At 35.3% G+C, this 24,741-nt stretch overlaps 1 protein-coding gene across 1 annotated transcript; it reads right to left on the bottom strand.

The window, feature by feature from the left end:
* Positions 1-4,787: 4,787 nt before the first annotated feature.
* On the bottom strand, positions 4,788-24,171 carry LOC121460722 (UDP-glucuronosyltransferase 2B17-like). Its single transcript, XM_041671206.1, has 6 exons — positions 23,434-24,171; positions 21,846-21,994; positions 19,909-20,040; positions 13,609-13,696; positions 12,914-13,133; positions 4,788-5,068 (listed from the first exon to the last, which is right to left on the bottom strand). Exons 1-6 carry the CDS (start codon positions 24,155-24,157, stop codon positions 4,789-4,791), a joined length of 1,593 nt encoding a protein of 530 aa, XP_041527140.1. The 5' UTR covers positions 24,158-24,171; the 3' UTR covers position 4,788.
* Between the last annotated feature and the right edge of the window lie 570 nt (positions 24,172-24,741).

The raw sequence follows: 24,741 nt of genomic DNA, 5'->3' as shown, positions 1-24,741 counted from the left end.
CTCAGTGTTTAGATATATGGACAAATGTTGCTGTCAGCCTTAATCAGAGAAGGACCTCTTTGCAATGAACAACTGTAAATGAAGCATGTGTGTTCAACATGCTGAGAATAAGTGGCACCTGAATGTTCAGCTCAAGACAGTGGATTTATCCAACCATTTCTGTGGTTGAAGTAATATCATAGAAGAGAAAATCCAAATACTGTGACCATATACCTAGGGAGGAAGGCTTTAAAATTGCCTCTGGCCCTAACTCAGCCTATGTAATCATTACCTCTCAGCAGCTGCAACTGCCTGCAGTAAGCCAGTGCAAGATTTATCTGGTGAACAGAAAGAAGAAAATGACTTTTAACAAACAACAAAGCCAAAGCAACAGTATTCCTACCTCAATTATCCTAATCTAGAAAGTGTTTGTAAGCTTGACTACTAAGCTATTTTAGATCCTGTCAAATGACAGTCAATATTTTCTATTGTATGTGAATCTTTTTCCCACTACCTTGAAACTCTAGCATGTCATTTCCAAGAAAAGAGTTTCCTCTTTGATGCCATTGGGTCATCAACTAAAATGCATTCATTCAGACTTTGAAAATTTGCCACAGTTAACAGTCGCACCATGTTTAAAAGACCAAAGTTCAAAATGTCTTATACTAAAAGTGATCATTTTTTTCTGTAAGCTTGTATAAAATCAAAGCCAGGTTACAAAATTCTGTCAATCAATGCCTCATGATAAATACTTCCAATTCAAGCATAGAACTTGGAGTACAGCATGAAATTATTGGGCCTGAGCAGGATTTCCACTTAGCAAGGAAAACACCATCTTCTGTGGTACCATGTCTTGCAATTTGGCTTGTGATGTAATCATATGGGCTTCAAAGAGATTGGGTAGTCTCTTCACTTTTATTTGGTCATCTGCAACATATAAACCATGTGCAATAGCACTGCTACCTTCTAATTTTAAAGTTTTGAAATGAAAATGCTTTCCTCTTTTTCTTCCCTTCAACTTCTTCTCTGTAGCCTTTCCTTGCTCTCTCTCTCTCTCTCTCTCTCTCTCTCTCTCTCTCTCTCACACACACACACACACACACACACACACACACACACATACACATACACACGCACATGCACACATGCAAGCAGAAACACGCACACAATACACAAAAAGAAACAAAGACATTATATATGTGTATATATATATATTTACCTAAATATATAAATACAACCTACTAATTCCATACAATGTTTGTTGTATGTATTTTATTTCAGTCCATCCCACCTGGAATTTGATAAACAATATGGGGACTGTTCCTTAGGAAAAACTATTTCTCCTACTCTAGAGTATTTCTTAGTTGTCTCCAGTTTTTTGTCTAGGATTAGGACCATATTCACTTTCTCCCTTTTGTGTTAGTATGTCTATTAGTCTATTTCATATTCAGGTCATGTTTAGGCAGCCATGTTGATGAGACTTCATGCATGTGACTTCACTGACATTTCTGGAAGAGAGAATCTCGCACAAGACTTCCTGTTTCTCTGACTCTTAAAATTTTTCTACCCCTTTCTATGTTGTTCCTTTGCCTTAATAATAGGTGCTGTGTTATAGATATGTAAGTTGGAGAAGGGCACCAGACAATAATGTGTGCTCTGTATTTGATTGGTTGTCATTTTCTATATAGGCTCCATCTGTTGTACATAGAGATTCAGTTTCCTTTTTATGATGGTGAACACTGCTCTTATCTGTAGGTATAAGAATTAATATTTATAATATAGCTGGAAATTATGCTGGTTTAGCAAAGTTCATTGTAAGTTTTCCTGGAAGATCAATAATATCACCAGCTCCAGATAAGTTAGCCAGATTTTCAGTACTGGGCATAATTTTCCTCCAGTTAAGTGGGTCTTAAATTCAATTATCAAGCTTTTTGTTACCACCAGAATAGGGAGCCACAGTCATACTCTTAGGTCTATTATGCCAGGCTGGCTATTGTTATAATTCACAGTCATCATAGCTGGGTAGGACCAATGGTGTCTTCTCTATACCTTGCAAGGTATCTACTGCTAGCAGGAAAGCTAGTCTTAAGGGAAGTCTTTCAGGTCAGATTGAGCTCAGCTGCTATGGATCCTTTGTCTTAAGTGCAAGGTGTCTTCTGCAATAAGAACTTATTTTCCACCTCTGGGGAGCAACCAAAATCAATAGCAACAATCTTTAATGTTTTGAGAGTCTTTTGACAACCCTAAGCAACAACTCCAAATGTGACTTCTCATGCAATTTATGACAGTTTTTTTTCCCCAGTCTAGGGTTCTTGCAGGAATTTTTGAAATCTAGGTAGGAAAATTACATAAAAATGTACATGTATATGCATATGCAGACTTATATGTACTATGTGTATCTTTAGGTAAACACATCCTTACTATTATTTTACTCTCTCCATTTCTCTCTCTTTCTTTCTCTCTCTCACCCTCAGAAAAGATACAAAGAGTTATTTTAATCTTTCTGAATTAATGAATATTTATTTTGTGTTTAAGTGTGTTGTCTTTCTTAGAGTAGTTTCCATGGGATGCTCATTTGAATTTTTTTGTGTTTCGGGAGTATTCTTCAGATGTCTCTGAATCCCAAATAATGTATGATGTCAGTTTCTTCTGATGTTTCTTCTGCTTAATTTTGGTACAGATAACCAGTCTTTTGGAGAAAGCTGATGACTTAAATCAGCTATTATTAATGTCTTGATGTTAATCTATTTCATTAAATCCAGTGTATATTTTTAATGAAATTGGCACCAGAATTTGGTGAATGTGTGTCTAAGATAGTAATGTTTCCTTTGTTAATTGTTCTTTTTATTAGAATGACTTGTGTGTGTGTGTGTTTTCTTCTTGCAGCTTTTAATACCCTTTGTTTCTTTTGTATACTTACATACTTCGTGTTTTATTGTGATAATGCTGTGGGAGGTTTTTTCTTGATATTATATGTTTTGTGTTGTATGTGCTTCTTCTGTCTATATGGGTGCACCTTTTCTGAGGGGAAATTTTCTTGTTGAAGATATGATCTATGCCATTGATTTGGGATTCTTCTTCCTCAATTATTCCCATAATTCAAAAGATTTGTCTTTTCCTGGTTTGCCACTTAACTTTCACGTTCCTTTTCTTTGATTTCAAACTTTACTGTTCTCTGCCTAAGACCTCTAATTTATATTTAAGTCCAGATATTTCATCTGTTGTTGCCTGACTCATTATACTTGTCAGATTTTTTTCCTTTGAATTTTCTAGTTGGCTTCTTGAGATTTTCAGTTTCTTCTTCGTTTCAGCTTGGGTTCCTTTTAATTTTTCTATCTCTTTCTTTAATTATGCTTTCAAATTCGTGGTTATCTTCATCATTTCTATCAGTTTTATGTTTGTGATTTCTTAGTTATAATCAGATGTTTCTTCTATTTAATTTCATTTTCTTTACATTCATTCAGATGTTTCTTTGGTCTCTGTTCCACTCCTTGAATTATTGGATGAATTTTAAGATGGTTATTTTAAATTCTGTATGCTATTTATGTAATTCTCACTGGAGAACATTTTTATATTTCTGAAGGAGTGGCAGGTTTGTTGCCTAGGGACTTCTTTTGTGAGTTCTATGTCTAATGTGGCCACAGAGTCTGAGACAGTCTACAGTATGTACATTGTGGAGTGGGCATGAGCATTGGGTATAGCTTACATGGAATGAAGTCCAGTGGACATGGAAGGATGGGTGCTGTGTATTTTCTGTCTTGTGATCAATATTTGGAGTTTAGAGATAGGTCTGATGGTTTAAGAGGGAACTTGGAGGGAAGGGTCAGACAGACTCACCAAGCTGTACCCCAAAACAGGATGTGCAGACCCAGATGGGGCTAGAGGATTGGATGTGGCAATTGTGTGTGGAAGAAAGATGATGTGGGTCTTGGGTAAAGCCTGGAGACTGAGAGTATGGTAAACAGTGCTGTCTAGACAAGTTCAGGGCACTGGATGGAGAACTTGGGTTATATAGGTGGTGCATTGAGAGAAGATCTGGTAAACTTCCAGAGTTAGATTCTGTCACAACATGCATGGCCTGGAAGGGTGGAGAGATTAGGTACAAAGTACATAAGGACCTTTATGCTGTCTGTACTATACTCTTTACATGTAGATATTAGCAGAGAATGTTCCATGGTCTTGGCATCTCCAATTGCCTGGTATCTGCATTCCAACTAAGGCTTCACCTTAATAACTTTATGCAATAGCCTCTCATGACATCCTAGCTTAGGTTCATATGCTACTACTGATATCTTTTCTAAGGCTTCTAAGTTCAGAAATGTCTACATGTCTACAGTCCCACCTCTCTTCACAGAAAACAAACTGCTCCCACTTCCCTTTCTGTCTCAGCTCTCCACCACATATATGCTTATCATAATGCTGCATGCCCTGAATAATGGCGAGGCCACCCCTTAGTTTTTAAATTTTCATTTTTGTTTGCTTTTGTTTGATAAAGAAGAGGGTTTATTTCATGCCATAGCTCCCTGTCCATTCTTGAGGAAATATAGGTCAGAGGTTCAAGGAAAAACTCAGGATGCAGGACTGAAACAGATACTATAGAGGAAATATGCTTACTAGGTTGTTCCTTATCATTTGCTCAGCTTTTTTTCATTATGTCTTTTATTTTGTGAGATTATAATATAATTGCATTATTTCTCCCTTCCCCTCTAATGAAGATATGCCTTGATAGAGTGATCAGTGAATGTTCAGAAGGCCGTTCATAATCTAGAACAATGCTGAAATGGAGTTCATGTGCCTTCTCAATGAGCTCTACTCTCTCTTCATTTTATTTCCCGTTGTTACAAACTTTCGATAAATGAATAAGAAGGATTTTATGGCAAGGAAAGCTATGGCTGCCACACAGGCCAGTAGGAATCCAATCACATCCAGAGAGTGGTACTGGAACCAGGTGAGGTTGTGTGCAAGTGGCCTCAGGTGCTTGGCCCCTTTGTGGCGCATGACAAACTCAATCCAGAAGATGACTCTGTCCAGCGGTTTCATGGGCTGGTCATGATGAATGGTTGATAACCACATTGCATTCTTTTTATAGCTGGCAGAAGGAAAACAGACATTAACTTACAGAAATAAAAAATGCACATGTGTAAACTTTTGTGTAAACATTAAAGTTAGTCACACCATACAGAATGAAAATATATTTTGTTTCATGTGCATGACAAGGAAGAGCTTCAGGGACATGTCTGAGTTCCTTGAGCATGCCAGATTAAGCATTTAAAAAAATAATAAAGATCAAATATTCCTAAAGTAGAGTTTAGAGATAGCTAAGTATTAAATACAAAATAAATCAAAATGAGATATTATTTGAGTATATAAAGCTTCAGTTACCGATAAGCAATTATTAGCAAATTTTGTGTGCAAAATGTTTACTAATGTCAGGATGTATAAGTAGAAGGCAAATCACTTGAGTCCTCATAGTGGTGCATATCTACGTAAATTTGATAAAGATTGAAAAGAGATTTTTATGGTACATATATCAATGATTAGTGGTTTTAATAACTAATGTGTCCTTGTTCTTATTAATTAACTCTAATAGCTTCTTCTCATTGTTTTTACATTTTTCTAATTAAGGTCATCAAATATTTCATAAAATTAATATGAAAAATAATTTTCTTCTCTGTTACTCTATTGAATTTTTTTATTACTTTTATAATTTTTATTGTAAAGTATAATCACAATAAATTTTTGCTATTACTTTTAAATATGTGTGTGAGGGAGTATGTGTGTAAAGTGTGTAAACTGTGTGTGTATATGTTTGTGTGTGTGTGTGTGTTTGTGTGCTATGAGATCTGCTGGAGTTAGAGTTACAGTTGTTTGTAACCAATTGATGTAAGTGTTGGGAACAGAACTCTGGTCCTCTGCTAGGGTAGACCTTTGCTTATCTATAGAGCCGTATTTCAAGCCTAATATTTGCTCTTATTATTGATATTCATTTTCTGTTAGCATTGTAATTTTAGAAGTATGAGTTGTAAAAATTTCACACTGAAGATCGAACACAAGGTGTACTCGATTATAATGCTGAAATAATTATTGATGAGCATATAAAGGAGAAGGGTTATAAAGACAAGTCATAACTCTGATGTCAGTTTAAAAAAGTAGCAATTGTAATAATGGTAACTTACTGTCTTTTTATTTATAAAGCAAAATGAGAGAATTATGTATTTATTCTCATTAAATAATCATCATTTCGTAGTATGCATGTTATATTTATTTAAAATTTAATTTGTAACTTATCTGGTTATGAAATGTGAACAGTGGAAGCTCTTGAGAAAAGGGTGAGAAAGGTTAATGCAAAAGAAGGGCTGACAGTAATAAATAGCAATAAAATTTTTAGAAAAAGCCATGAAGAATTTTACTATTAATAATTTAATCAAATCTCCCATAACACATACAATTTAATGTATAAATATACATATATAATTTTAATGATCTTTTCCTCTTCTGGACTGATGGTGCTCAATCGAAGAGTCAAAGAGCCCCTTACACTAACCTCAATGCCAAACACAAAAATCCTTTTTAAGAGGTTGGCCAAGTCTTTCAAAGAAACTCCCTAAACATAGAGCCTATTGATGTTGCAAAGGTGGAAGGTAAGTTTCTATTGCTGAATGAGCATTCAATTCGGAAGCAGAGCCCAGAGACCTCTCTGCTGTAGCTGACTTGACATCCCTCTACCCGAAAACTAGCTTTTGTGGTATAAAACAGTAGAGAGGATTGAAAGATTTTAAAAGCCAGAGGGAACTGCTGTGAAGTTGTTTCTTTGAAACTACACTCATGAAGTCTCAACACCATGAGTACCTAAACAAGATCTGAATAATGATGACACCTATAATCATCTTTAACAACATACGTCCGTAACAAAATCAGAATAAGTATGAAACCTAAACTCATTCTCAAAAACATAGGTCCCTAACAAAATCAGAATAAGTATGAAACCTAAACTCATTCTCAAAAACATAGGTCCCTAACAAAATCTGAATAAGTATGACATCTATAGTCATTCTCAAAAACATATTACTCTAACAAAATCAGAATAAGTAGAACATCTATAGTTGTTCTCAACCAAATAAGTCCCCAAAGAAGTATTTTATGTGGATCTTTTTGTGTAAACATTAAATATAATTACATAGTATTATCACAGTAATTTGTGTGAATAAGATCGCTTAATAAAGAAGTGACTTGTGTCCAAGACAGGACTGAACAGAGCCAGGCAGGTAAAACTAAGCTGAATTCTGGGAGAAAGAAGGTGGAGTAAGAGAGAAGTTATGCAGCCCCTGGAGGAGATAGTTAGCAAGCGTTTACTGGTAGGCAATAACCACATGGCAATACACAGATTAACAGAAATGTGTTAATTTAAGTTACAAGAATAACAAAAAATATGCATAAGCTAATAGAGAAAGAAGTGTTGTAATTAATATAGTTTCTGATTGGTTATTTTGAGTCTGAGTGACTGGGAACAAACAAGCAGCTTCTTCCAAAAAATCTGAATAAGGATGACACCAGTAGCCATGCTAACATGAAAAGAGGTAGATTTCGCTCTGGTCCTATCTCCACACAAATTTTTTATAGGTACTGAAGTAATGCTGAAAGTTGGAAAGAAATATTCTTCCAAAAATCTCTTTTTGGAGAGAGTTTCCAAATGAATTTTTTAATCAAAGAAAAATAATTATCAGCATGTTAATTTGCTTCATAATAATAAGTTTTCATTATTTAAATTTATCCAAAGACAGGTTTCATATTTTAATATCTAACCATACACTTACTTTTATGTCAATATCTATGCTATTTCAATGTAGAAAGTTACAACCTTTTTTTTTTGCTTTTTGAAGTATTTTTTTCAAAAAGTATTTATTTGGTAGATATGAAGTTATAGATTCATTAACACCAACAATGTGCGACTATTTTATATACATTACTGACATTTAAAATGACTTTAGACACCATGATTTTTATCAAAAGAACTAGAAAATGTAATGGTAAAAATAATTTGACTTTGTGTTTTAAGAATTAGAGATCTGATTTTATCTATATTCTTGTTCTTTTTCCTTTGCCTTGAAATTTTTCTAGAAATAGGAATAACAAAGTCAAACATACTTATAAGTATGAAGTGTCTCTTCAGCAATGTATATCCTACCATAGAAGCATCCTTAAACTTCCTTGATTTTTGTTTCGTGTCTTGTTTAGGAAGTGGGAATAGTGTAAATTACTAAAACTGTATGATATAGTCATCAAGAAAATCATGTAAGTGCTGGAGAGAGGGCTCAGGGACTAAGAGCACTTGCTGCTCTTGCAGAGGACCCAGGTTTTATACCCAGCACCCATATGGTGGTTAACAGCCATATGTAAGTCAAGTTCCAGGGCATCTGAGACCCTCTGTGTTCTTGTTGGGAACAATGTGTACATGTTTGATCTGAATACATAGTGTAGGCAAGCACCTGTAAACATGAAATAAACATAAATAAGTATTTTTAAAAGAAATGAAACCATGCACATTGTATTTGAAGGAAAATGGTTGTTCTATTCAGCAAAAGGGAAGATTCTTTCTAGGGAAAGAACTCTGAATAAGCCTTTTATTTTCTCTTAATTTTCTTCAGTTGACGAAAAACCTCAAGCCTGAATTGCAAATGTGTGCCAGTTATTTCTACTGTCCCTGGAGTTTCTCTCTGTCTCTCTCTCTGTCTGTCTCTCTTTCTCTCTGTCTCTCTTTCTCTCTCTCTGTCTCTGTGTGTCTCTGTGTGTGTGTTTGTACACAAACATTCCTCAGTAAGCCATCCTGAGACACTCAATTTGACAATCTGTTTTCAAAAATACCATAACATCAGTTAATCCACATCTTCTGCTGGTCTCTGCAGAAAGTAAGAGTATCTGATAAATACCCTCCACTCTTCAGTAAGCACAGACACTGTGAAGTTACAACTTTTATAAAAGTTACCTATCTCTTTTATAACATTCAAATTCTCTTTTGTAATATTTTCCTATGGCTTCTAGGTGTATGATATCTGGTACCACCTCTAGCATTTCAGTGTTGCAAGGAGGGCTGCTTGTTGTTACCTTGTCACCCAGCTAGCTTAGACCTGAAATTATCATATAGAAACTGCATTAATTAAATCACTGCTGGGCCCATTATCTCTAGCTTCTTATTGGATAACTCTTACATATTAATTTAACCTATTTCTATTAATCTTTATATCACCACGTGGCAGAGGCTTACCAGCAATGTTCCAGCATGTCTATATCTGGAAAAGGGGAAATTGTGTGGGAGTTCCTTCTGTCTATGTGTTGCATTTATTGGTTAATGTATAAATCTTTTGTGCCTATAGCAGGGAAAAAATAATGAGGTAGGGAAAGGTAGGCTATATGATGGGAGAAGGAAGGCAGAGTCAGAGAGATGCCATGAACCCCTGGAAATAGACATGCTGAAACTTTGTTGGTAGGCCACGACCTCGTGGTAATATATAGGTCAAGAGAAATGGGTTAAATTAATAACTAAGAGTGATCAATAAGAAGCTAGAGTTAATGGGCCAAGAAGTGATTTAATTAATACACTTTTTGTGTGATTATTTCTGGTATAAATGGCTGGGAACCAACAAAAAGCTCTCCTTTTCAGCAAATTGGTGTCAATGCGGTGGACTAAAATCTAGGTAAAATGTGAGAAAGCTTGAAAAGGAATTCTAGACACAAAAATGCAGAGTTTAACACAGCTTGATGCTGTTTGCTGACAGTGTGCTGCAGCTCCCTTAAGAGAGGTTTTTCTGATTCATTTGCGAACATTTTGAAATGCCAGCTTTCTGGCCTTACTTCCAGTACGACGTCTGGCTCTTTTGGGAGATAGAACATTTGGATGGTGTTTGTGAAAAGACTGCTGCAACTTGCTTAATGTCAGCATGGACTGGCTGTATGCCTGACAATGGGTCTGTGGGTTTGGCTCTTAGAAGCAGCAAAAAAGCTCTGCCATGCTGGACTGTGCCAAGCAAATAGGAAGTTCCATATACATCATAGTAATTGTGCAGCTTGAGTTTTAGCCTGGACATAGAAGTAGGTATTACCATATATACCATAGTAATTGCACAATTTAAGTTATAAGAAGTGCTTAGCAATTTAAGAAGCACTCCTGGACAGTAAAGAATTATAGATACAAAAAAAGGACAGATTCAGAAATAAAAGATATCGAAATGGGTCACAGTGTTCAATAAATGCATGTAGCCTTGGGAGAGAAAAAGAAAAGATTATAGAAAGTTGTAAAATAAGGAAATCATATAAAAAAACAAAGTCTTTAAAGAGACAGAGTATAGACAATCATAGAATAAAAGGAGTAAAGAAAAAATAAGACACGTAATGATAATGGAAAATTCACAGAGTCTGGATTATGTATATTATTGTGTTTTCTTTGAATTTTTTTTTTACTATAAAGAGCTAAGTACAGAGAGACATTTCATTGTATAAGCTGCTATGTATATTATAAAGGTACCATGACTTCCAAATTTGCGTTTAAGGATGTGTTGCTTTGGAAAAGGGGTTCTTCTCTTGTTTCCACAGAGGCTGATAACCTGTGGATTACTTCCAGACTAGTGTGGTTGATGGACCAAGACCCCATAAAAGGTTTCCTTGAACACCCGTCAAAAATTATTTAGTCCAATAAACAGTAGGAAGCAGTTTGGGAAAAAACTACACTCAAATTTCTAAATATTATCTATAAATGTCTCTCTATATTTAAAGGGGGATAATTAATAGAGATTTGCATTGGTATGGATCTTGTTTTATTGATTCAAAGCTAAGGTCAATTGCATTATGTGTATATTTCTGCTCTTGATTAAGGCATTGTGATTGTTGTTCATTAAAAAATGTAATGTATGAGTAAGAAATATAAGTTACTTGATAGTCATCTATAATAGTCAAGTTTATAGTCATGTTAGGTTTATATATATATATATATGTATATATATATATATATATAATTTCATTTAGGTATTCTTCAAATCTTTCAGAGACATGTATAATATGGCATTTAAATGTTTTTAAAAAATAAGGACTTTTCATGACAATGAGACACATCTACACCTGGCAGCACACACTACTTCAAGAGGAACATGGGCATCAAAGAGGTTCCTTATGAAGTGTGTCAGTCATTTGGGCAAGAAACTGCTCTTCATGGCCATATAAACAGACATATAGGACCTGCAGAGAAATGACTGATGACCTTGACTAAACGTGAGATGGTTCTTCAACGTTCCTGCTTCATGAAAGAGTCTCTTAGACATTCTACAGGACACAGAAGAACGTTACTGGCAAACTGACAATATAGGCAGGAGTATGTTTAAGATTTCCTGCTTCATGAAAAAGTCTGCTGGATATTATGGGCCTGTAGGCCGAAGATGCCCCAACAATACAGAAGAACCTTGGGTGACTATCCAGGCAATGAGATGTCCCTTTCAATTCTACAGTTTTAGAAATTGCTTACATAGCGCCTCCTGATTACTTATATAATGTCATATCCTTCTGGAGTCTTTGATGGAGCTGAAGAATTTATCCTTATAGTTTTCCTTAGTTATGATAAAAGATAAAGTAGATATAAAAATTGTAACTATAATTCTTACTTGAGAACTGTTTTATTGAATGTAATTTTACTATGTTAAAGCCTTCCCTTTTTTTTTTTAAACAGAAAAGGGGAAATATTTAGAGACGGGGTCACTTTTTTCTGTCTCGGTCACCCAGCTAGCTTACACCTGAAATAATCACAGGGACACTGTATTCATCAAATTAATGATTGGCCCATTAGCTCTAATTTCTAATTGGCTAATTCATACATCTTAATTTAACCCATTTCTATTAATCTGTGTGTTTCCACGTGACTGTGGCTTACTAGGAAGATTCTAACCAGCATTCATCTCAGGCAGGAAATCATGACATCTGCCACTTTGCCCTTCTTCCCAACATTCAGTTGTCTTCTCTGCCTACCTAAGATCTGCCCTATTAGCCCAAGAAGTTTCTTTATTGATTAACCAATGAAAGCAACACAGAAACACAAGGACCTCCTACACCACTATAATTTTTTCTTGATAACTAGTGTATTAAATGTAATTTACTATGTTAAGACTTTCCTTTTTGTTTAAACAGAAAATGGAAAATGGTGTTGGAGGTCCTTATGTCTGTGTGTTGCTTTTATTGGTTAATGACTAAAGAACTGGCTTGGCCTATAGCATGGGAGGAAGAAGGCAGAGTCAGAGAAATGGCATGGAGTTGACTCTGGAGACAGATGTGCTAAAACTTTGCCTGTAAGCCACTACTGAGTTGTGATACACAGATTAATAGAAATGGGTTAAATTAAGATGTTAGAGTTAGCCAATAAAATGCTAGAGACAATGGGCCAAGAAGTGATTTAATTAATATAGTTTCTGTGTGATTATTTCTGGTCTGGGTGGTAAAGAACAAATAAATGGCTATTCTATCCAACATTCCCTTTCACTTCACTTATTGGCTATTTAAGTTTTATACTATCCTTAAACTCTGACCAATTACTTTACTAAAAGAATTGAAAATAAAAATCGTCCAAAGCAGGTAGCATATGTCTGTGGAACAAGCTGTTTGGAGGATTAAGTTGAAGAATTACACATTTAGGAAAAGTATGATTTACATAGAAAAGAAATATAAAGCACAACATGGAAATAAAGAGTAATAACAAAAAGAGGAAAAAAACTTATGACACTAAATCAGACCCTAATTTGTACCTTCCATTATTTTTGCCTTTAGGATAATTTATTTAATTTAATATTTTATTTCAAAATTATTAGGATAATAATTTTACCATTATTTTTTGGCCTTCAGTAAGAATCATAATTAATGATAAACAAATAACAACATATATATTTTAAAAGATTATACTCACAAAGGATTATCTATGACGGCCTCCAGGGCACTGAGTATATCTGACCTTGTCATTGTTCTGAAATCTAATGAAACAGCTGCTCCTTTGGCTACTATGTAGGCAATGTTATCATGCTGCTCTCCAAACAAAGGAATGCCAATCATAGGGATTCCAAAATGGATCGCCTCATAGATTCCATTGGCTCCACCATGAGTTACAAAGGCTTTGGTTTTTGGATGACCTAGAATAACATGAATTCAGGTTGACATTAATTAGCAGTCTTAGACATGAAATGAGGAATGTGCACTATCAGGAACTGAATGGAGATTTTCTACATAAAAATTAATTTTACTTAATTCACTTTATTAATTTAGTTTATCACATCACGTCTGTTTCCCCTCACTTCTCATCCCATGAATACCTATGTGAAGATTCTAATACTCATAACCTTGGTGAAATGTTTTTTTCTCTCAGAGTGAAAAGAAACTAAATTTCCAGAGAGATATTTTGCAGAATTGCTTTGGACTTGAGAGTTGAAATATGAAGTTCTAATTTCCAGTTGAACACATGAGGTATATGGTAGTTAAGAGAAATTGAGTATTAAAAACAACTAACTGCATACCAGAACTTGTTATCTTGAATAAATAATACATTCACCAAGTATAATATGAAGGATTTTGAAGTCAACCAGGAGAGTTTTGTTCTGAGAGTCTTACCTAGAAGGTCATTCTGGGGGAGCCATTTGTAAACTCTGGTATTGGATCCTAAGGTGTCTGGTGTTTTGCCCTCAAATCTCCAAAGAACCTGTTAAAGATTAGATCATCTTTATTGCTGGAACCAAATTTAGCAATATAAAGACTAGATAAATTATATTTAGGAATATAAATATATATAATGTGCATGTGTGTATGTAACAGCATTCAAAAAATGATATTATGAATTTGAAAGAGAGCTTGGAGAATGGATATGAGAGGGTTTAGAGGAATAACAAAAAGGGAGAAATGATGTAAATGTATTATAATTTCAAAAATAGAAACTGTTAAAAATAGATCTTTATATGTTTAAATATAACATAGGTAAATACCTCGCTTAAGAGGGATGAAGACATCAGAAAGGGTAAATTTTGAGACCTCTAGACATACTGAGAAGATTGTGCCAGCAGAGTCTGTGCTTTTTTTACATTCAGGCAAGATGAACATAATCATCATTTTTCTAATCAGAGATGTTTAGACAAATGAGATAGCTAGTGATGCACAAAATATTTACTATCCTCCTACAGTGATATAATTCAATTTCAGAGAAGTGTGGTACATTATTAGTAACTCATTATTTATATGAATACATTTTAACAGTTCTAATAGTCTACTCTTAACACTATTATATTTTAAATGCTTTTGGGGGTTTACTTTTATTCACCCATTCTATGTTATTTTCATTGAATGTCAAGTTTTTAATCTTTTATTACTTATTCGTGACAAATATTCCTGATCAAAAATTCTCTCTTGTCTGAAGTTCTTCAAAACAATGCCATTGTGTTGACCAATAGAAATATGGAATCATCTGGCCCATCCAGGGAATAATTTCGCATAGTGTAGTTTTGGAACATGATCCAGGAATGAAGTCACATGCGCAGAATTCTGAGTGCTTAAGAAGAACTCTAAGAAAACAAGACATCTGTTTCTTCAAAATGCTAGATTGTTTTGATAAGTGTGTTTCACCCTCCTTCCAGGTATAACAGATATGAGTGGGTCTATTTCAGGTTAACCACTACCGCTTGCTATTGTCATCCAGATAAAGTTTAAACTGCCCTTTGTGCATTTCTGTTGTTTTTTGATAGAAAACGGCCCCCTAAGAGAGTGGCAATATCAGGAGGTGTGGCCTTGCTGGAGAAAGTATGTCACTGTGGGATGGGCATTGAGGTTTCTTTGCCCCACGCTTAACTCAGTGTGACTTTCAGTCAAATTTACAATCAGAATTGCAAATAACAAATTTTGAGTTTTGAAAATGAAAGGACTAGGGAGAGTTATAAGGCATTATGGAACCTGTATTCCCATGTGGACAAGAATATAAACATGAGTTGGGTTTTTCATAAGAGTCAAAATTATATAAAATCTAGTGACCCTGTCTGGTCTGTTTCTGAAGAAAAGATATGGGCTCTTCACAAGGTTGACAGAGAACAGTGAAGAATAGGCACATAGAGACCTCGTTTTCTCCCTGAAATTCTCCTGGTTTTATAATTAAAAAATAATCAGGCAAATAGATATGATTGAATGACTTGTGAAATGTAATTGCCACCATGTGGCCAATGGGAGCTTTACAGTCTGATTTATCTAGAGATAGATAATGTTAAAGATTGCCCTTTAATAGATTTGCATTTAAAAGATTGCTTTTATACTATACATATACATTCTGATAATAGGTACATTTTGGTTTTCCTCTGCCTTCATTCAATCATAAGAAGCTTAACTCTGATATCTGTAATTTATTCATTTCAAAGCATGACATAATTCCCTATTATGTGTCTATTCAATGCAGAAAAGGTTTTAGAGCCTGTGAGGGAGGCTCTCCTCAGGCTTCTGTTTGTTAAAATCAAACCTTGGACTTTCTTTTTTTTTGCAAGATGTAGCATGTTCAGCTCCAGCATCGTATTTGCCTGCATGGTAACCATAATTCCTTTCATGATGATAATGGTTAAATGACCTACAATATTTAAGTGTATTTTTTATTACAGATGTCATGATCATGATGTCTCTTCAGAGCAATGAAAACCTAAGTAAGACTCTTTGGAAAAACTTTTTTTTTTTTTGTCACACATGGCTTGTAGTACTGACCGTAAATAACTTCATCTCATGTGATTTTGCTCATATGACCCTTTTAACCCTCAGACTGTACATTGTCTGATTCTCTGATTAGAGTTAACTGTTGCTTATGATTATTACCCCAAGTTTCCAGGAGAAAGTGCTTTGGATGAATAAGTATCTGGCAGAGTTTGAATGAATATTGGAAAGGCATATAAGTAAGGGGAATAAATCCCCATTTAATTTGAGTCGCCTAGGAATTGATTTAAACTATTATAAAATACTAAATGAAGATAAGGAGGTTATTCATCATGAGAAAGAAATGACTAATTCCAAGCATGAATATAAACTGGATGACAATAACTTAAAATTAGGAAAGAAAGAAAATCTAGGAAAATTTCCCAGTGTAGGTAAAATCAAAGGAAATACAGCACCACTGTTAATTATGCAGGTGATGGCTCCCTCAGCTCAATTTTTGGAGTTTCCTTAAAAAATGTTTCCTGTAGTGCCTAAAGGCACCCCTGAAGCACAAGGTAAGGAATCTGATAATCAACATAATCTTGCATTCTTTTTAATTATTGACTAGGATTTCAGAGAGCTCATAAAAAAGCTAGACAAGGTAGGGCATGAAAGAAAAAGGAATTAATTTAACAATTCCTCCCTGGCCTCATGAGCTCAGTTTTGTGTTTCACTGGAATTTCAACAAAATAGAAGTGTTTAGCATGGGTTAGACATGGATAAAATGGAATATTTTAAGAAGGCTTGTGCTTTCTCTGGATCTACTGCTCCATGTAGTTATGAATCTTTTGGTTGGAAAAATAATGCACAATGGTTGCTGTATGACTTTTATATATTTGCTAAAATGGTTTTTAGCCCTTTCAAACTTCTTCAGTAGCAAGTGTGGTTTGCAGAGAAAGCCCCTAAATTATTATAGTGCTAGGACTGGGGTAATCCCAAATATCACATATGAAATGCTGACAGAGAGTGGTAGATTGGTATCAACTGCTTAATATGCTTTTGACAGCTCTCTCCTTTTGGGAGTAGTGAGACCTCAGATCCTGAATTTCTGATCTGAGTGCCGGCAGCTGCCCTGAGCACGAGGCCTTCAGGAGTTCCTGATGGGAGGAGAATGGTTTCTGGTGGGTTTGGCTGAGGCAGGGCTATCTCTATATAATCTACCCCTGAACACGATAAAGAGGGCATTCTTGGGGAATTCAAGGATGACCCATGTCTCTGTCTCTCTGTCTGTGTGGGTTTGTGTATTTTAACCTCCAGCTTCCTTGCCCGAAGCTTGCAAAGTGGGTAATAGCGCACAGATCGCAGACACAGGGGCTCGGTGCACGGAATTCGAGGTCCCCACTGAGATATCGGCACTCTCCCACATAAGAGATGTAGCTATGGCTTCCTGGATTTAGCTGATATGGAATATGACTTCAGGTCTAGGAAAGTAGTAAAAATACAAAGTCCCTCTGTGCCTTATGGCTGATTTCATAGAGAAACTTAAAGATGCTTTGGAAAATCAAGAAAAAGACATTATTATTAAAACACTTAGCTTTTGAAAATGTTGATAAAGATTGCCAAGGATTAATCATGCCTCAAAGAAAAATAGAAAATGTTCTGGATTTTCCGAAGTTAATTAACTTCAGAATGTAGGGATCTACAAACAAAGAGCAAAATTAGCTGGTATAAAATTCTATGCATTAAAAAAATAGATGTTAGTAAAGTGGCCACTTGAAGAAGCAAAGTAAATTTCCCCTAAATTTGTATGTTCAGATTCAATGAGTTCCAGGTTATATGCAAGTAAGGAAAACATTGGGTTAAGAAATGTTGAACCAAATTTGATAATGATGGGAATACATTGCCTGGAAACAAAACAATACCAGCTAATAGTAGGAAAATATGTTTAGAGGTCCCCTATGGGACCCACAAAATTAGAGGCTTTTAAGGAAAAATGACAACATTGATGCCAGACTTCAGATTATAATCAAACTAGTCTTTCATTTCAAGATGTCATTCAAGAAATTGCTGCTATTGGTAGTCCTTGCCATTAAGTAGTGCCGTTTCCTTTCTTCAACGTCCTTTAAGGTAACACACAGAATATTGGGGACTTATACTTCCTCAAAGAGTTAGACTTCTATTGGGTTGCAGTAGTTTATCCATAATGCAATCATAGTTCACACAGAAATCACTGATGAAGATTTAACAGGGGAAACTGCAGTCACGAATACAGTGCCTACTAATTGGTCGTTTAAGCAGAAGGAAAATTGCAATTATTACTGTTTTCTATATAGTCTTTCACAAAGGAACATGCTATGTGAGCAAGGACTCAGGACAAGTAAGACTATGTAGATTTAAGAACCTTACTAAAGGAAAATGATAAGCCATCATTAGACTTAAAAGTAAAGGGAAAAATGTTTACAGTATTATTTACTTATGATGAGACTGATGAGACTGATATTTCTATTATAACCATAGAATAATGGCCACCTGGATGGCTTGTTATGGGGGGTAAATTCAACCCTAATAGGGTTGGGAACTATGAGTTCTAAAAGACTAAACAGAATGCTACAAAATTACAAGACATAATGGAAATACTCCAGCACTGTGTTACTCGTATTCTGATTAATTTTGGTAAAGAGGCTTTCTCCAACAGACTCATGCAGAGCTCTCTATTCACACAACTAATGATACCCGTTCTCCACAATCAAAATTCTAATGAAAGTTTGGGTTGTCAAAAATGAAAAAGACTAGGAAAACAGATGCCTGAGATTAATGGGCCCATATTCCCAAGTATAATGTGTCATAAGTATGACTTAGTATTTCATAGGAGTCAAAATTATATAAAAATCACTAGGAAAAGATACAGGATCTTCACAAGATCATAAGAGAGCAGTGAAAAAAGGCACATAGAGTCCCCCATTTCTCCCTGGAATTCTCCTGGTTTTGTATTTAAAAATAATATGCTAAATGAAGATGGTTGATTGATTTTTGAAATATTAATGCCACCATGTGGCCAATGGGAGCTTTACAGCATGGTTTAACTAAAGACAGCTATTGTTGGCCTTCACTAGTTTTTTATTTGTAAAAAATAGTTTTTACTATACTTATTCATCCCCACAATAAGATACATTTTGTTTTCCGTTTCTTCATTCAATCATAAATGATCTCAGTTTTGATATTAATGGATTGCATTAACCCAAGACATGACAAAATCCCCTATTATGTGTTAATACTATGCAGCAAATGATTTAGACCCTGTGAGGAAGGCCTTCACTTGGGTGGGCTTAGATTTGTTAGGTTCAAACTTTGGACAAATTGCTAAGATGCTTATTTAATATGGCAAAGTTGACCTGGCTGCCTGGTTTTCCCTTCATCTTCAGTCCGTACCTGTGGGACCCTCCTGGTTAACATGCCCTGAATGGTAACGGAAGAATTATAATATTTGATTTTAAATTAAAATAGTCATTTGTATATTGTGTAGTGTCATAGACACAAGCTCCCTACTTCTTCCTTGTGTGTGTTAGGACTTTCATTCTGACTGATTAAGAGCAGAGTGGAGAGCATCTTTTATGATGCAGACATCACTGTGAGGGAAGCACCTGTCTCTACGTTTTCCTTAGAGATTTCTCCGAAAAATACTGGTAGGCCAACCCAAAAATAATTTTTTTTCTTTTATTGCATTTTCTTTCAATTAGCCAAACATGTACTTTGATTGACAGTTGGTGAGCCCAGGCTCCCCTCCTTTAAATGGCCCTTTCAACTGAGAACTGAAGAGGCCTACTTCAAAATTAGGATGCAGAGTCATGCTGCATTTCAAGCTTTTTCAACACTTGCTTACTATTATTCTGATAGAAATACTAAATACAAATTAACTCACCCCTGAAAATCTAATGTATGCAGGGACTTTAAGTAATCAACAAATAGAACAAGTGACTCTGAAGAATTTGGCTATGTCTACATAGACCTGAAAGCAATGAAATCATCATGCCAGCATTTCAGAATGTTCCCACATTGATCACTGTGTTTATATCCAAGTCACTCTCAGTCAAAAACACCTTCCGCAACATTGAAGCATCTGTTGTGAATATCTGTTTGGCTAAGGGAAATTAAAGCTTTCTTAAAACTTTACCTTCCATGCCATCATTTCTATAATCATACCTTTCAAGGACGTTCACAGAGTTAGTATATAGTCACCTCCCATGAACTGCTTTCCCTCACCTTTTGTGGAATCTGGGCAAGGGCCCATGCGATTGCATTGGCTTTGTCTTCTGACATGTTGCTGACCATTGACCCCAGAGAAAACACCACAACACCATGCTCTCCAGAGGACTGGACAAAGTCTTCCATTTCCTGTGAAGAGAATTTACTTCATGACAAAATACAGTTGTAGAATAATCACTTATGAAAGAACTAAGAGAATAAAAATTGAAGTGTTTCTAGGAATATTTAGTATAGTGGTGTTAAAACATACAGAAGACCAACATGACAGTATCAAAGATTTTGAACTTCACAGTCATCCACCCAAACTATACTCACACACTGTCCAACAGATATTCTAAATATTTTCCCCTGGTAAAACTAAAACTCAGGAGAGTAAGCATATTCTATAAGCATTCAAAAATTTTTGCTACATTTACATAGTTTCTGCTTACAGAAATGGTTGTTATTTTTTCCCTTGCTATTTTCTTTTTCTCCTATAATGGCTGATTTAATATTATTAACTAGTGTTTGATGAAATAATATTTATGTTATAGTATGTACATTGAGGTATTTTTCACAAACTTCTTACTATGATCAATAAAATGTTTTGATTCTTTGTAAAACAATCATAACTGCTTGATAATGTAGAAGGTGTTTCGGGTATTCCTGCTTTTTGTCTCTCCCGACTCCGGCACGGCTAGTATATCCCCAGAATATTTACACGGAGACTTTATTCTTTTAAACACTGCCTGGCCCATTAGTTTCAGCCTCTTATTGGCTAATTCTCACATCTTGATTAACCCATTTCTAATAATCTGTGTAGCACAACGAGGTAGTGGCTTAACGGGAAAGATTCAGCATGTCTGACCTGGCAGCTGGCTCCATGGTGGCTGCATCACTGACTTCTTTCTCACAGCATTGTGTTCTGTCTACTCTGCCTATCTAAGCTGCTGTCCTATCAAAAGCCAAGGCAGTTTCTTTATTAACCAATGAAAGTAACACATAGGCAAATGATCTTCCTCCATCATGATAAACATATAGTATATAATAATTTTCTGATATTGTGTATGAATAGGGTATCTTCAAAGTTACCATCCAAAATTTACTGGTTGGAGAGAAACTATGTCTGTTCTGTTTGTTCAGATATCAAACAATTCCTTAGGATATATGTTATTCATAACTTTTGGTCATGAGCAGTTTATGATTGATGAATTTAAATAACTTAATTTCTCTGTCTTTTGTCATGTGTTTATATGTGTGTGTGCTTGTTTGCATATGTTTGATTGTACATACTTCTTTATACATGTATGTGTGTGTGTATATGTGTGTGTGTTTCCGTATATATTTATGTGTACTTATGTATCTCTGCCCGTGTGTGTGTTTATATGTGTGGATAGGTATGTGTGTGTGTCAGGTTCCTGGGGAGATTCCTGGCCTCTGTTCAGCACATAGATGCCAAAAATTAAATTTTGATGTCTTCTTCCACCAGTCTTCAATATAGGTTTTGAGACTGTCTCACATGGAACACAAATCCTACCATTTTTTTTTTTTTAGCAGACTACTGGCCTGCAAGCTCCCAGTATCAACCTGTTTCTACAACCTCAGTGCTAATGCCATTGTACTGTGCTGGGACAACCAGCTTTTTACCTGCGTGTTGTGATTCAAACATATATCCTCATAATTGCTTGGTGAGGACTTTACCCAATTGCTAACCACCTAAGTACATTAACTGACATAATTTAATTCACTGATAAGAATATTTCCCAGGTCTATCACATTCTATCTTAAGTTTACTGACCTCCTACTTAGCAGGATGCTTAAGTCAACTTCCTATATCTCTATCCCTGGTAGAAAAATCTGATGAAAGCTGTAGAATCATGTTCACCAGAAAGAAAATCAAATAAAAAAGAATAGATATAAAAATAAAAAAATCAGATAAAAAAGAATGTGTTTACCTTCGGCAATGGTTTAGCAGGTTTGCAATGGAGACCTCCTACATAGTCAACATTTGGTAAGGTTGGCCGAGGAAACTCCAAGTCCCAGTAGGATCTAATGAGCCACATTTCTGCTTTGCCTATTGTCTTAGTTAAGGTTGTGGGCCTTCCTAGAAGGAGAAATGAGCAAGTGAAAAGGAGAATAGTTGAATGATTGTCATTTGAATATAAAATATATTTCCTTAAATGATGGAAGAATATATGCTTGATATGGAACATGTGCAATTAAAAATCAGTGTTTATTGATATGTAACATAATTTTCAGTGTAATGATTTGTTTATCATATAATACACATAAATGCCAGATTGGGTTTTTTTTTAAGCTACTGAAAAAATTAACTAATGTTTCTACATTAACTTGAAATAGTTATTGTAATACCCACTTGGCCACTATTTAAAGAGCACACATTTTACTCCTCTCTACATCTTTAAAAGGAACAGTGCAAATATAAACACACATTCTAGGTCTAAAAGTCACATCACTCCATGTACCATAGCCAGGCATCCCCTGGGACCTTGCAGTTTGTAGCTAGTCCTTCTTCCTTGTTTTGCTAAAGAGGCTTTAAGTTTATGAATGGTTGAATTTCTGGTTAGTGCTTCTACTGTTGTTTCATATTAAGACATTTAATAATACTTATGTTACAAAAACTATCACAATATTTTCAGAAATTATGAGAACAGAAATTTTGGCCAATTTTACCTATGAAATATTTTTTAAGAGGAATAAGAAACAGGACTTCAAAAAATACAGACCTTATCTGTGAGTATTCTTGCTTCCATAGTGTTTAAACATGGATGTTGGGAAAGTACACAATAAAAATGTATGGTGTTGGTAGAAACCCCAGTTCCACTTTTAAGCCTGTGAACTAACATAGTATCTTTCAAGAGTAAAGAAATTCTTTAGGAAATACAGGAAAATATTTTAAAATTTATATTTTTTATTGAATATATACTAAATTTATTCAGTAATCGGCAGATACCATAAAAGGGCAGCAGTTCCTCTGAAGTGGAACATACAGGCAGTTTTGAAACACTGGACCTGGTTGGGTGCTAGGAGTAGAACTCAGATACTCAAAATGAACAGAAAACAATCCCTTAACCTTTTGGTTTTGTTTTCAGACCCCAAAGTTTCGTTTTAAATAAAGATAGTTGCCTATGCAAGAGAAAATAATTTCTTCAATGTTCTATACATATTGAAACTGTAAAACATTTCATTTCTTAATATACATTAATTATGATTTGGTTAACTATCTAGTGACTTATTAGAATAGATTAAAAATTACAGCAAAATGAGTAAAGAACCACTTTAAAAAGTTGACTTGCTTCTCTTTGTGGCTCTGTATCTCAGCAGAATATCCTCTATCAGGTCTGGTATCTGCTTCTCTTTCATCAATAATATGAGCCTTTATAGTGAGTTTGTTAGCTAATATCATATTACATTTGATCACCTATAAAATGCAGCTGCATTTTGCAGTTCTTGTACATGACTATAGGTTTAAATACTTGTGAAATTAAGGTTATTGAGCTACTGAGAAGAAACATAACTTACCCAATGTTTCACTGTAAAACTGACTCCATTTCTTCTCGTTAAATGTCTCAAACCAAAAGTCAAAATAAAACACACACATCATATTTTTTACCCTCTCCATGAATGTCATTTGACCACCTAGTCCCGACATAATTATAGGTACATAAGAGGGAGGGACTAGAAATTTCCCACTGTACTTTTCCATTGTATAGCCAGGAGAGAAGCGAAGACTGTACAGAAAAGGGATCTGGAGAAGTTCAGCTATCAACTCCCCACAGGGAGCAATGGCATCCGAGAAAAGGACATCAAACTTGGATCCCTGTAGTTTTGTCATAAGTTGTTTGTTTGAAACGGTGTCTCTGCAAAGACTCAGATAGCTATCAGAGTATTCATTAAGCACATTTTGTACCAGAGGAGAGAAGGATAAACACAAATCTCTTGGTATCTCATAAGTCCACACATCCACAAGCATTGTGAAAACCTTGTCCAGATCATCTTTACTGATAGATGTAGAAAAACTCTCAAACTTCAGACCAGGTGATTTTTGGGGATCAAGAAAGATGGAAGCTGAAGGTCTCAGAACTGTTACTTCATGACCCCTCTGTACAAGTTCATCCAGTATTGTTTTCAGATTCATCCAGTGACTGTATTCCATTGGCCATACCAACACCTTTCCACAGCTCCCAGATCTTAAGTAGCAACTCATCTGCAGGAGCAGCAGAACAGACATCCACTTCACAGTCATCTTGGGACATCAACGTCTTCTGTTCACAGGGTGTCCCGTGTCATCGCTTATCCTTATATCTAACAAGAAAAGGCCTAGAGTTAAAATATAACCGGAGTTGATCAAGGCAGATGCACTAAATGACCACTCTGAACTTCTGATCTAATAGAGATAGTAAAAGCAAATATTAAATATTCTTATTTGCATGTCAATGTTTAATGACAAATGTTTTGTAATAAAGCAAACTCAAGAGTCCATGACCTGTTTGCATAACTGTTCTGTTTCTAAGATATTTGAAAGTACTGCGGTAAAAAACAATGACTTTTCAAATTTTGCATGCAAATGGATGGAAATAGAAAACACTATCCTGAGTGAGGTAAGCCAGACCCAAAAAGATGAACATGGGATGTACTCACTCATAATTGCTTTCTAGCCATAAATAAGGATCACGGAGTCTACAATTGGTGAACCTAAAGAGGCTAAGTAAGAAGGTGAACCCAAGGAAAAACATATAGTTATTCTCTTGGCTATGGGAAGTAGACAAAATTGCCGGGAAGAAAATTGGGAACTTGGGGGTGGGTTGGAATGGGAGTAAGGGGAGATGG

Source organism: Microtus oregoni, unplaced genomic scaffold, assembly GCF_018167655.1.
Source record: "Microtus oregoni isolate MIOR12 unplaced genomic scaffold, Mior012 000021F_ref0000039, whole genome shotgun sequence".
Classification (NCBI taxonomy): domain Eukaryota; kingdom Metazoa; phylum Chordata; class Mammalia; order Rodentia; family Cricetidae; genus Microtus; species Microtus oregoni.
This window is presented reverse-complemented; position numbering and strand designations above follow the sequence as displayed.

What these genes read in the sequence shown, in the direction of transcription:
- LOC121460722 (XM_041671206.1), bottom strand. Translation starts at nt 24,157, where the DNA reads ATGACTGTGAAGTGGATGTCTGTTCTGCTGCTCCTGCAGATGAGTTGC. An exon ending in CCCCCAGAATGACCTTCTAG is followed by an intron (nt 13,134 to 13,608) that starts GTAAGACTCTCA and finishes ATGTTATTCTAG; the next exon opens with GTCATCCAAAAACCAAAGCC. An exon ending in GCCGTCATAGATAATCCTTT is followed by an intron (nt 5,069 to 12,913) that starts GTGAGTATAATC and finishes TCCTTCTGCCAG; the next exon opens with CTATAAAAAGAATGCAATGT.